Genomic DNA, 12981 nt, shown 5'->3' with positions numbered 1-12981 from the left:
AGTACTCCCTACGGAGTCCAGGAAAGCAAATAGTGACGGGGAAACCTGTCGCGCCTGCTAGCGGGTCAGAAGCGGGGTCGAAACCATGAGTCCATCGCGCCAGGAACGCCCGGGATGAGCGGAGGGCAATGGGGCTCCGAGCCAGCACCATCTGAGCTGCCTGGGGGGGACTCGAAATCCACCTGGTAGTAGCCACGTCCCAAAAAATCTACGCTGACGATCTTGGCGGGCACGCCAACAAGGCTGCCTTGCAGAAGGTCGCGAAGCTCTCTCCGCATCGGACGGCTACCCACTATCTTGCAGACCAAGGAGGAGGCCTCAAGAGCGGATACTGTGGAAACAAACAACTGAACATCTTCAGCTGTGAACTCCAGACGGAGACCGGAATCGGCAGGGGTAGTCGGAGCGGCTTCCATGGAGTCCTCCAGAGGGAAAGGGCCAGAAACCGGGGTCACCAACGGGAGGGACACAGCCCTGCGAGGAAAAGGAGAGGCGGAGGGCTACAGGATAGCGGGGGCGGGGCGGGGCGGGGGGGGGGGAGGGGGGAGCTGAGGCGGGGGGGAGCTAGCGGTGGGGGGAGGGGCGAGACGGAAGGGGAGGAGAGGGAGAAGGCGGAGGGGAAGAGACACGCAGCGGAGGAGAAGGCGGAGGGGGGAAAGGTGGCGGGGGAGAGGAGAGGCGGGGGAGAAGGAGGCGAGGGGGGTAGAGAGGCGGGGGAAGAGATGTCGGGGGAAGGAAGCAAGCGGGGGGGGGGGGTGGCGGGGGAGGCAGCGTGGAAGGAGGCGGAGGAGGAGAAGGCGGGGGGGAAAGAAGGCGGGGGAGGAAACGAGGAAGGAGGCAGGGGAGCGATGGCGGGGGAGGATGCGAGGCAGAAGGCGGGGGAGAGATGGCGAGGAAGGGCGCAATGAAGGAGGCGGGGGAGAGGATGGAGGAGAAAGCGGGGGACTGGCGGGGGGGAGAGGGGGGCGCGACGGCGAGAAGCAGCGGGGGGGGAAGAGGCGGAGCTCGCAGGCGAAGTCGTCAGTATGTGTGATTGTACGGACTTCCCCCATGTTGGAGTAGTGTATGATCTCATCTGAAAGGGCTGCATATGGTGACTCTCCTAATGGCCCTGTGTCCTCCTCCTCTCTACTCTCCTATGCTGTCATGGCATATCTCGATCCTCTAGGAGAGAAGTAGCATAGAGCAATGTATAACACCATGTCTCTCGAGAGCTGCAGTCTGATCCACATGTATCTAGCTTCCTGGTCACGTGCTACCACCCGTAGGCGCCCATGTAGCTCTCGCCTGAAGAGTACCGCTATACCTCTAGACCCTCTTGAGAGAGAAAGAAAGAAAGAAAGAAAGATTTTATTAACGTCTTCCAAAAGACCGAACTCGGCCTATGAGACAAATCGGAGTACCTGTATGGGGTATCCTCTGTCATCCCAACAAAATGAAAAAGTACTGAATAAAAAAGCTGAATCTGGGTGTGCAGGGGATGGAGCTCTACTACTAGGAGAATGCAAAGCTATATGCATGGAGTATACAATCATGATATGCAACCTAGCTAGCTCCATCCTGTACCATCCTGGGGGTATAAAATGGTATACATCAGTGAAGAGGGTGTCCACAGCTCCCTGAAGAACATGCCTGGGTGTGCTCTGAAGTGAGCCAGTCGCTCCGCACCCTCTCTGTGAAACTGAGCTCTGATCTCTGTCATCTCTCTCTGGTATAGGCGTGGTGTCCGAAAGCCAGGTGTCCTCTGTCTCCTGCAGGCTCTAAGTGTCTCTGCTCTCTGGAGAGTAATTCCCTGCCGTGTAGGGGCTGGGAGGGGTATGGATCTCTGAAAAAATGTAGTAATCTGTGTCTGTCGCCCCCCCTCTGGAGCTGTCTGAGCCTGTAATAATGTCTCTCTGTGGCGTTGTATGTCTAGAATGTATCTCCCCAGTATGCGCTGGTCTGCTGTCTCAAAGATCTGGCGTAGGGAATGTGGCTCTCTGAATAAAATGGGATATCTCTCTCTCATGGCTGTATATGCTCTGCATCTGCATACATAATGCTCCTCACTCTCCACCTCCTCTCTGCACAATCTGCATACTCTCTCCTCTCGGGGGATCCGTGCTGCTCTGCCAGTCTCAATCTCCAATCGGTGTGATGAAACTCTGAGCTGACCAATAGCCACTCGGGAGCCGTGTGGTAAAAAGCCCTCCATGTATCTAGGCCTCTCTATAAATCCATCATCAGTGATACTCATGAAGTGATCTCTGTAGTATAGCATCTTCGGTGGAAGAGGCTGTGTAGGCGATATCCATGTCTCTCGTGTATAGAGCTGCCATAGATCCTATCTCAATACTCTGTTCCTCTCACTATGAGAGAGACGGATGTGTGGTGCATCCCTGTCATAGTGGAATGGTGGTAGATGATCCATGTCTAGGCCATGCTGTGAGAACCAATGTGTGACCTGTGCATACCAAAAATCCTCTGTCTCCTGCCTCAGCCAACTGTCTAGATGCCTGAAAAGCTCTGTATGATAATCTGTCCTGTGGCATCTCTCTAAATCTGTCTAGCAGGCATATAGTCTGAAATATGGCCTCTACCATCATAGGAGGCGCAGCAAACTCTGCTCGGATAATGTCATGAGGTACTGACGGTTTGCTGCGTATCATGCGTGCCATCATGAGGGCCTGTGGTCTCTCTATCTGTGTCCACCAATGGGTAGCAAGGCCTGGCGCCCATACTGCTGCTCCATACATCAATGCCGGTGTGACTAATGTGTCAAATAGCCACCCCTTCGTCCAGGGCTCCTGAAAATGCGCCTGGTGGCACTGTCTCTCTAGCATAGCCAATGCTGCATATCCCCGTATCAATCTAGCTCTGGCTGCTGAACCCATGGTAAAGCGTGTGGCTGCTGCAGAGAAGGTAACCCCTAGGTACACGTATGATGTCACCACCTCCACCTGGCATCCTGCGAGAGTGAATGGCAGCTGACTCCTGCCCTGTCTCGATGTATGAAAGACCATAACCTTGGTTTTCCCAAGGTTCACAGTAAGACCCCTCTGTGTGCAGAAATCATCGAGTGCATGTAGATGCTGCTGTAGACCACCTGGGGACTCAGACACTAATACAATATCATCAGCATAGAGCATAATATGTACTGAGGTACCTGCTAAATCTACTCCATCTCCGCCTCCCCGTGTAATGAAGTCAGCCACCTCATCAATGTATAACCCAAATAGCGTGGGGGAAAGTGGGCGCCCTTGCTTCACACCAATGGTGCTAGCAATAGTCTCGGACATACCTCCTGGACATCTGACTCGCCCAAAAACCTGCTCATATAATGCATAGATGCCCCATGTCATATCTGCTAGTATGCCAAGAGACTGCAGGCGCTGAAAGAGCCTCTCTCGTGGTAGTGTGTCAAATGCCTTGCGGAAATCCACAAAGCAGCAATAGAGCTTTCTCTTCCTCACTCTGGCCTGATCAATCATACATCTCAAAGTGAATACATGGTCAGTGGTAGAGAAAGCTCTCCTGAAGCCTGCCTACCCTGATGAGCGTAAACCTGCTCGCTCAGCATATAAGCTAAGCTCTTGCTCCAGCGCTGCACCATAGAGTTTGGCCAGCACGTGGCCAACCATAACCGTCCTGTAGTTGCTCGGATCGAGCATATCCCCTGTTTTGTGAATCGGCACAATGGTGTGCATCGTCCACTCCGCAGGCAAACCCTCTGCTAGTGCCCTGTTAAACAGGTGTGCAAGAAAAGGAGCTAAAGAATCTACTGCATATATGAGATGCTCACCCTGCAGGCCCATATGGTCGGCGGCCCGTCCATGCTGTAGGCGGCGGATAGCTTCCTGTACCATCGAGTGGGTAAAGAAGCTAGCTGTGGTAGGTCGAGGCTCCTGTGGCCTAGGTATAGGTGGCTGCTGTGGGGCATGGTATAGACCCTCTGCATATGTGTGCCATGTCTGTGGATCTGCAATAGGTGTCGGGGTCCGGGGCTCTCTGAAGTGCCGCCATGAGATAGGGCTATCTCTACTCATGAAGAAATGAAATATCTCTAGCTCCTGTGTCTCTGCGAAGGCCCGCCTTTTGCGGCGAGTAAGTCTCCTCATCTCTCTCCTCGACTCCTGCTCTGTGAGCCACTGTATGCGGAGCCGTGAGTATAGGGCTCTGCACTCGTCATCATACCATCTGTTCTGGGGCATAGTCCCAGGTCTCGCAGGCTCTCCTGAGTGTACACGATGTGGGAAGCTCTGTAATGCAGCCGTGTGTAGGAGTGATGCGAGCTGGGCTGTAATGGTATCCATAGATGCCAGGGGATCCATGAGTAGGAGCCCATCCTCTACTCTGCCAGTGTATATGTCTGCCATGTCATGTGTGAAGTAGATGGTAGTGTGTGGCGTTGGTATGTGGGGGGCTGGTGATACTGGTGATCCGGCTAGTGAAAATGCCAAGTATGTATGATCTGCCCCAATAGGACGAGGTGGAATGGAGAATGAGGTGACAAGCTGTGATGCCTCCAAAGACCCCATAATGTAGTCTACCACCGTGCCTCCGGTCCGTGTATGACCCCCATGTGGGAAGCATGTCAGCCCTCCTGATCCCGGCCACTGTAGCATCCCGTTATAAATAACGAGACGATGCCTGGCTCCCAACTCTAGTAAGTGGTCCCCATAATGTCCTCTGTCTGGTCCAGTGTCCTCTGATGCCCGACTAGCCCCTATCTCCTCTGGATCCACAGGGTGGAGGATCTCCATGTCATCATAGTCATACACCTCACACTGTCTGCTCTGTGTGTGGGCATTGAAGTTGCCCGTAAGAAATACTTCCCCTAGTGTAGAATAATGCATAATCTCCTCTGACAGACAAGTGTATGGCGAGGCTCCTGTCTCCTCCTCCTGTGGCATGTCCTCTGTAATGACATAGGAGGATCCTGATGGAGAAAAGTAACATAGAGCTATGTATATAACCCTGTCCTGTGAGAGCTGTAAGCTGATCCACATGTATCTGGCCTCTGGATCCTGTGTTACCACTCTCAGTCTCCCCTGTAGCTCCCGTCTGAATAGGACTGCTACTCCCCCCGACCCTCTCGAGGTACCTTGGCGTGTGGTCCTCCTGTATGCTGACTCCCACTGGAATCCCTCTACTCGAGGTAGCCCTCTCTCTGGGCTCTGATGTGTCTCTGTCAGAAGTATGATGTCTCTCCCCACCATAACATGCTCCAGTCGTCCAGGCTGCACCCATAGTGAACCATTATAGTTCCATACTGCTATGTGTATCTCTGTCAGTGGCCTGGTCTGTGTCCCATAGGCCCCAAACCGCTAATCCATGGGCCGGCCATCAATGATGACCCGACCATCTCGATAGAAGGCCTTCTTGCCTTCTCTCCTCGCATGTAAGACTCGTGGCATGCAAGTTCTCCTATGCTCAAGCTGCATCCTCGTGAGATCATCATCCAAGAAAATAGGAGCTCCCTCTAAACCCCGTAGTATGACCCTCTTCCTCATGAAGGTGACCCTCTTCGTCTCTCCTGCAAACTGTAGGATGAGGGCTCGCTTGCGTGTTGAGTCTTTCCCGGCTCTCCATGCTTTGGTGAAGGGGAGAGGGTGCTCTTCCTTGTAGCCGAGCTTCATGCATAGAAGCTGTCCATCTTTCTCGGGAGTGGAGTCGGGTGTCTCGGCTATACCTGTGACTCGAATGTTGAGGCAGCGAGCATGCCTCATCTTCTCCTCCTCAATGGTGGTGTGAATCATTTGGTTTTCTTCCCTTTGAGTCTCCTCCCTCATTTCTTTACGGATGTTCTTCTTCACCACCTCGACCCATCCTGACTGCTTGGCTTCGAGCTTTCCCTCCATGTCCTTTGTGATCTCCTTGGAGATCTCTTCTTTGATGGCCGTGAGAGTGTTGTCATTGATCTCCCCTTCTTCCTTCTCAGCATTCTTGATGGCTAATGCACTCACCTCCTCCTTGAGTGCCGTGTTCTCTTGTTCGAGTTTCGTGACCCGTGCTTCGAGAGCTATGATGTGCCTGTGTAGTTTGTTTTCCACCTCATTGAGGTTGGAATCGGATGTCTTCTTGTTCTCCTTGATTAGTGCCTTCATTGCCATCTTGAGGGCCTCGAGTTTCTCTTGGAGACTCGGGGCCATTCCTCCAAATCACTCTGCAGTCCTTCCCACAGGCAGGGAGGAGAGAGAGAGAGAGAGAGAGAGTTATGTTGCTGCCAGACCTAAGGCGAACTGGCGGGCAGAGGCGAACTGGGCAGACCAGAGGCGAAATGGTGGGCATAGAGGCGAAATGGCGAACTGGCGGGCAGAGAGGCGAAATGGACTGGGGGCCAGACCTAAGGCGAAATGGAAAGGGGGCCAGACCTGAGGCGAACTGGCGGGCAGAGAGGCGAAAGCACTACTGATTTGGGTAATCCATGATCCTAGACAAGGGTCCAAACCCCTCTTTGAAGAGACATTGGAACCTCCCTCGAATCTCATAATATTATCTCTATCCTTAGACGGTGTGATGACACCTGGAACTGGCCCGCTGCAATCTGCATTGCATGTGACATGTTTATGTCAAGATATCTGGCCCTCATTAAGAAACCATCCTCTGGAAGCCTCATGAAAGTATCCATGTAGTACTTACTGCCATTTGTGTGAGAGTGGTTCATGTGTTGTGATCGAGGTATCCTGTATGTATAGTCCCAACAAATCATATATGATCACGTGGTTCCCGTCATCCTGAGAAAGCCTGATGAATGGGGCGTCCGGGTACTTCAGTTGGAGGAGGCGATCCATCTTGAGTCCTTGCCTCGTGAACCAGGTGCATACTCGGCTATACCATGACTCATGCCCATCTGCAGCTAGTTGCTGGGAGGACTTTAGGGCAAGCCTCCGGAGTCCCCAGGGGGGCATGGCACTGATCCTGTGAATGTAGGTGACTGTTTGGAAGATACCCTTGTATCAGTCTAGCCTCTGCAGCATGGCTCATCGAGAAGACCGGTCTTGTAAAAGTGACTCCCAAGTACACATATGAGTATGCAATCTCCACTGGGCTGCCCATGTAGGTGAAACTCAGTCGAGATGTGAAAAGAGGGGATGTGTTGAAGACCATAACCTTGGTTTTCCCAAGGTTTACTGTGAGATCCCGCTGTGCACAAAAGTCTTGTAACGTGTCAAGATGCTATAAGCACAATTTCATCAGCATAAAGTAGTATGGAAACAAGGATGTCTGCTAGTGATACGCCTCCTCCCCCTCCTCTATCAATGAAGGCTGAAATCTCATCGATGTAGAGACCAAAGAGAGTGGGGGACAATGGGCATCCTTGCTTCACTCCAATGGTACTGGAGATCTCCTCTGATAATCCTCCTAGGCATCTCATTCGCCCCATGACCGACTCGTATAATGCCATGATCCCCCAAATCATGTCTTATGGTACACCCAATCTTGGAGTCTCTGTCTGTATCTCTGTAGTAGTCTGGCTCGAGGCATAGTATCAAATGCTTTGCGGAAATCCACAAAGCAACAGTAAACCCGTTGGCCTTTTCTATGATGGTTCCCAGTGTGAAGGTATGATCCAAAGTAGAGAATGACTTGCGGAAGCCTGCCTGCCTTGATGCTCTGTGCCCATGTCTCTTTGCTAGTGTGTTGAGCTCAAGCTCAAGTACTGAGCCATAAAGTTTGGGCAGTGTGTGGCCAATCATAATAGTCTTGTAGTTGTTGGGGTCCATGGGATCTCGGGCTTTATGGATGGGTGTGATGATATGGGCTGTCCAGGTGGGTGGGACGCGTTCCGAAAGAGCCCGGTTGAACATTTTGGCTAGGAGGGGTGCCAAAGTTTCCCCCACATGGGAGATGTGTTTTGCCAAGAGGCCCTCATGGTCCTGTGATCTTCTGTTTTTGAGTCTCTGGATGGCTCGGGCTACCACGTAGGATGTGAAGAAGGTGGATGTGATGGTGGTGGGATGGGGGGCTGATTTGGTACTTCGTATAGGGATTGTGCATATGTGTGCCATATGGATGGAGATGTGATGTGGGTGTGGATGGGTGTTTCTTTTGGATTTTCTTCCAGCCCTCAGTACAGTTCACACCTTTGAGAGATTTGTAGAAGTCCTTGTAACATGTGCTTGTTTCTTACGTCTGGTTGTGTATTGGTTAATCCTTTGAGCATCTCGCTCTTGGATTTGGCCAGTTGCAACCTTGCGTAACAGACGCTCACATGTTGTGCGGCATTCCTCGTCATACCAATCATTCTGGGGCATGGTGCCGGTGGAAGGTCTGGTGGTAGATCGGTTGGTGGATGGAAATGCGGCTATGGCAGAGGCGTGTAAGATTGTGGTGAGCTGAGAGGTGAGGTCAAGGTCTGGTGGATGGAAATGTGGCTATGGCAGAGGTGTGTAAGATTGTGGTGAGCTGAGAGGTGAGATCGGCTAGTGGGAGATTGGGGTCTACATATGTTAGGTGTCGGTAGAAATGGTTAGAGTAAGTCGAGTCCCCATCATGGTGGAAGTGAATTTGGGTTTAGTGGGAGATGGGCAGTGGTGGTGAGGATGGTTGGGAAAAGCTGAGGCTAAAGGAGAGATGGGCATGGTCAGCTCCAAGGGGGCCGGTGGGAATGGTGAAGGTACGTATGGATGTGGCTAAAGCCGGAGATCCCATCAAGTATTCCAATGTACTTGAGCCTCTGCCATGTGGGAAGCATTTGAGAGATCTGGAGGAAGGCCAACGGGACATCCCGTTGAAGATGGCTAAGCCATGTGTGGTCCCCAGCATGAGGAACTCTCTCCCTGATGTTGTAATGTCTCCTCTGTCTTGTGATGCTCGCGGAATGCCAATCTCCTCCGAGTCTATCTCCTGCATGGTCAGCTCCTCCTGGACATATACAGATGCCTGCTCGCTCCGAGTCCTGGCATTGAAGTCCCCTAAAAGGAGAACTTCGCCCAAGCATGAGAACTCAATGATGTCTGCATGGAGGGATTAAAACTGCTCTCCCTCCTCCAGAATAGCATATGGGGATCTCCTAGGTGGGAAGTAACATACTGCAATGTGTATACTTCTCTCCAGTGTGACCTGCAACCTCACCCACATAAAGTGTGCCACTGCGTCCCTGCGGACTATGGTGATCATGGTCTGTAGATGTGTCCTGTATAGTTCCGCCAGACCCGCGTACCCCACCACATGTGTGTGTCTCCTCTCGGTAGGCGGATGCCCACTCATAGCCTGAGATGCGTGGCAGCCCTCTCTCCGGGCTCTGGTGGGTCTTTGTGAAAAAGATAATGTCCCTCTCTGTAAAAACTTCCGTAAGTCCCCCGATGTCTGACCATAGTGTCCCACTGTAGTTCCAAACTGCCAACTCCAGGTGTATGGTCCCACAGATCCCGCGTCCCTATTTGGGATGCCGCTCTGTGATGATGACTTGCCCGTCTCTGTATAATGCCCACTTCCCCGCCTTGGGGGCCTCATGCACCTTGGGCATGTTCCCCCGTCTATGCTCTACCTGGGTTTGGGTGAGATCATCCCCTAGGTATATCTTCTACCCTCAAGAGTTGTCCGTGTGTCCATGAAGGTGTCTTGGCTAGCAAGGTCCGAGAATTTCAAGACGAGGGGGCACTCCCATTAGGTGTCTCGTCCCACATGTCGTGTGTCCACGTAAGGGGTCCCATGTATGCATGGATGTGGGGTGTTTTCTCACGACTTCTGTCCATTCTTTCTCTACTTCTTGCTTTAACCACTGCGGCCCACCCTTTCTCCAGCTCCTTCATTGTGGCTACTAAACCTTTTATGGTGCTTTGTCATTACTTAGTCTGGTCTTGTAAGGAAAACGTCTTGCTGTACGGCATAGCTAGTCATTGGGTGATGAAGCCAAGAATCCGATGTTGCTTGAGTTAGAAGTGGAAGCTAGACTGTTAATTTTGGAGCTTACTGTTGCCATTTACTTAATGTATTCAGTCTATTCCACTCATTGTGTTCTATCTGTGTAATGCCCGGAGTGTGACTATGCATATCATGATGCACCAATGTGTTCACTTAAACACTGTTGAGCCTTCGTTTTGTGTTGTTGAAGCATACAAATGAGTACTACAGCTCACACAAAGGAGTCTTTCTTAAGCAGTTAAGAGCAGTAGGCACTTGTTACCTGTGTCCTGACACATTCCGTACAGGACTCTGGCTCTGGATTAATCTCCAGAGCATCCCCTGCTCGTGCATACGGTGCTGGACATGTTTTTTCCACTAATGGTGTTGGGCACATACAGCTCAGATCATGAGGGCTGGCTAGGTCATCCGGAAGCACTGTAGTGTTGGGTCTTGACCAGACAGCGACGACGAGAGTTTCTTCAAGCGTGATTTATTTCAGTCATGGACAATAGCACACCTGTGGCTGCAGGCCAGCAGGATTCAAACTATCATTGCAAGAGTGTTTCCCTTAATGGTACCGAAGCTTCAACAGCATGCTTTAGGCCATCCATGCGGATCCATGGATTTCAGCCGAGGGCTTCAATAGTAGTAGGGTTAGAGAAGGAAAAGGTAGAATGTGCTAAAGAACTTCTTGAGTATGTGAACCAAATGATTTAGCCAACCTATGATAAAATTAGAGGAGCACAATGAAATTTTGTGAACAGTTTTTTATGTTAGAGATAACTAAGGGTAATTAAAAAGACCTAAAGACATAATTACCCTTAGTTATCTCCAACATTCAATAATGTAAGAGATAACTAAGGGTAATTTGGGTAAAATCTCCATCCTCTGACGGAAGTGAGAGCCGTCATGCCTCTGAAGCATGATATGAGGATGAACTGCTAAATATTTGGGATGCCAAGTTGGGGTTGATATTTCTCCTGCACAGCAGTTCGCTCCAGTACTTATGGGTATTTCGGAAGCTGCTTCTTCATTGGAGCTTGGAGATTGGATTTAGTCTCCAGAGCGTCGGTGGCTAATCAGATATTGCTTGCCTCGGCTTGGTTTATTGCCTCTTGCGGAGGTTGATCGGCAATTTTCTTTGGTCAAGTTTGGATGGCACCACAGACACACGTGCCAGGGTAGCTTGGCTTACAGTTGTTCAGGCCAGATGAAAGGTGGGGCTGAATTTTATTGATCGGGATGTTCTGTGCAGGGCGTTGCTTTGCAAACTCGTGGTTAGAGGTTTCCTACCAGGCATTGAGCCTTGGAAGTTTTTTTTCTTTATCAGATTTCCGGATTAACAACCCATGTTGGGAGAGATCTGCTACCCAATACGGGGTTTTTGTTTGTGGAGGCAGATATTAGGGCACCATCTTCCCCTCTTATTGTTGCCATTGTCAGAGCATGGAGAAGCATGAGACCTTTCTTGCGATAGAGGCTTCCTAGGTCTTTGGATGAGGCTGACCGCTAACCTATTATGTGGAACGAGTTCATGAGGGATGAGGCCGATCGGCCACTTGGTGCATCTCGTTACATGCAATGGTCAAGATGGGAGAGAGGTGTATATATGGTTCTTGCTTGGAAGACCTTCAAGAGTCTTTCGGTGGATCGGAGTGCTGTATCCATTCAGCATCTTAGGGGCTCTCGCATACATATAGATTAGATTAATGTAGCTATACCACATGAGTGGCTCTTTGGGATCTTTCATGGAGATTAACATCCGAGATGACTGGGAATCTTTTCTAGGATAGGCGCTGGGAATCTTTTCTAGGATAGGCGTACCTTTGCAGGTCATTGCTCTTCTGGGCTCGAAGGCTACTGATTGCGTCATCTATTCTATCATGCCTGGTTTGAGATTGAGGAGATGTAGCATGGAGGGGATCATCCGAGACACAAGGCTTAGTCTCGTGAGGATTGTTGGTCGTTGGGGGAAGCATTGGTTCATTGATCCTTCTCCTTAGTTAGTGACTAATGGCTCTTGGTGTTTGTGGCTATATAGTGGCAGTCCTATTAGATATCTTCAATAGGATCTAGGTGAGTGGGAGTGGATTGATGCCTCCGATCCATTGAAAAGCTTTTCCTTTTTTAGTTTCATAGTCCGGAATGCCAAGCTTCTCATCACTTGATAGATGCATAGGATCCCTACTCTTAGGCCTCATTGGGAGAGTTATGACATCACTCTAGTGATACAGTGCAGATATTGGCATAGGCTTTGGCATTCATACAGAAGGAGCCAGATCTCTCATTCCTTTTGGTTATTTGTACATGGTGGTCTCCCTACCAATTAGTGGAGATCGGTTTTCGGTGTGAGGGGCTCCCTCGACCAAAGTAGGGAGAATACATACCAGGGAGAAGAGTGCAATGTCCCACTGGGAGGGGCGTAGCACAAGCTTCACACCCCTTTTTTGTTTCAAGAAGGGAGGAAGCCTATGGTTATATGAGGCTAGAGATGATATTCCTGGTTGCCTTTGTAAACCCATTGCAGTACAAAGAGCAAGTTTGCAGCTTCAGCGCAGCAACACTAGGTCAAAGCCCACTATTTTATTTCTTTGTTTCATGAGCTGGCATGTGATGCTGTAGTAATCTTCTGTCACCGTATTGTGTACACATGGTACTATTTTACTTCTGCAGTGGACAAAAGAGAGGCTAAAGCAGGTTGAAGATGCAACAATTGCAGTCATATATGCGTCAGCCTATGGAAACACAGCTGCTCTTGCTCAGGCCATCAGGTAGTAGGCTATTATTGAATTCTAATGATGTAATTTTTTCCTAAGCTTGCTAATCATGCTTTTCTCTCTAAAGCAACAATAAAAATAATGATGGTTTTTGTGTTGTGAATAGCCGAGGCATATCAAAAGCTGGTGTGGGTGTAGAAAGCTTGAATGCAGAGCAAAGCACAAGTGCGGAGGTTTCCGCCTTGGTACAACGATGTTGCGGGTTCGTGGTGGGGAGTCCTACCCTTGGTGGGCACATGCCGACACCTGTTCAGGTATAGTTGTCCTACCCTTTGTGGCCACATACCTGTTTAGGTATAGTAGAGCAAAGAAAGAGCATGCACTAATGAGCTGAGATTGCCGCTGGGGGTGGGGGGAGAGGGGTGGGCTGCTG

The 12981-nt window shown here is 50.5% G+C and overlaps 1 protein-coding gene across 1 annotated transcript in view; it reads left to right on the top strand.

Annotated features, from left to right (window-relative positions):
- Positions 1-12981, top strand: part of LOC147639753 (uncharacterized) — a 175948-nt gene that overhangs the window by 135882 nt on the left and 27085 nt on the right. Inside the window, exons 10-11 of the mRNA XM_086773555.1 lie at positions 12505-12602; positions 12715-12862. Of these exons, the coding sequence (XP_086629681.1) occupies positions 12505-12602; positions 12715-12862 (246 nt within the window). The remainder of the gene's footprint in view (positions 1-12504; positions 12603-12714; positions 12863-12981) is intronic.

Source organism: Cibotium barometz, chromosome 3 (genome assembly GCF_041138505.1).
Source record: "Cibotium barometz isolate CiBa-2024 chromosome 3, ASM4113850v1, whole genome shotgun sequence".
In the NCBI taxonomy this organism is placed as follows: Eukaryota; Viridiplantae; Streptophyta; class Polypodiopsida; order Cyatheales; family Cibotiaceae; genus Cibotium; species Cibotium barometz.
This window is presented reverse-complemented; position numbering and strand designations above follow the sequence as displayed.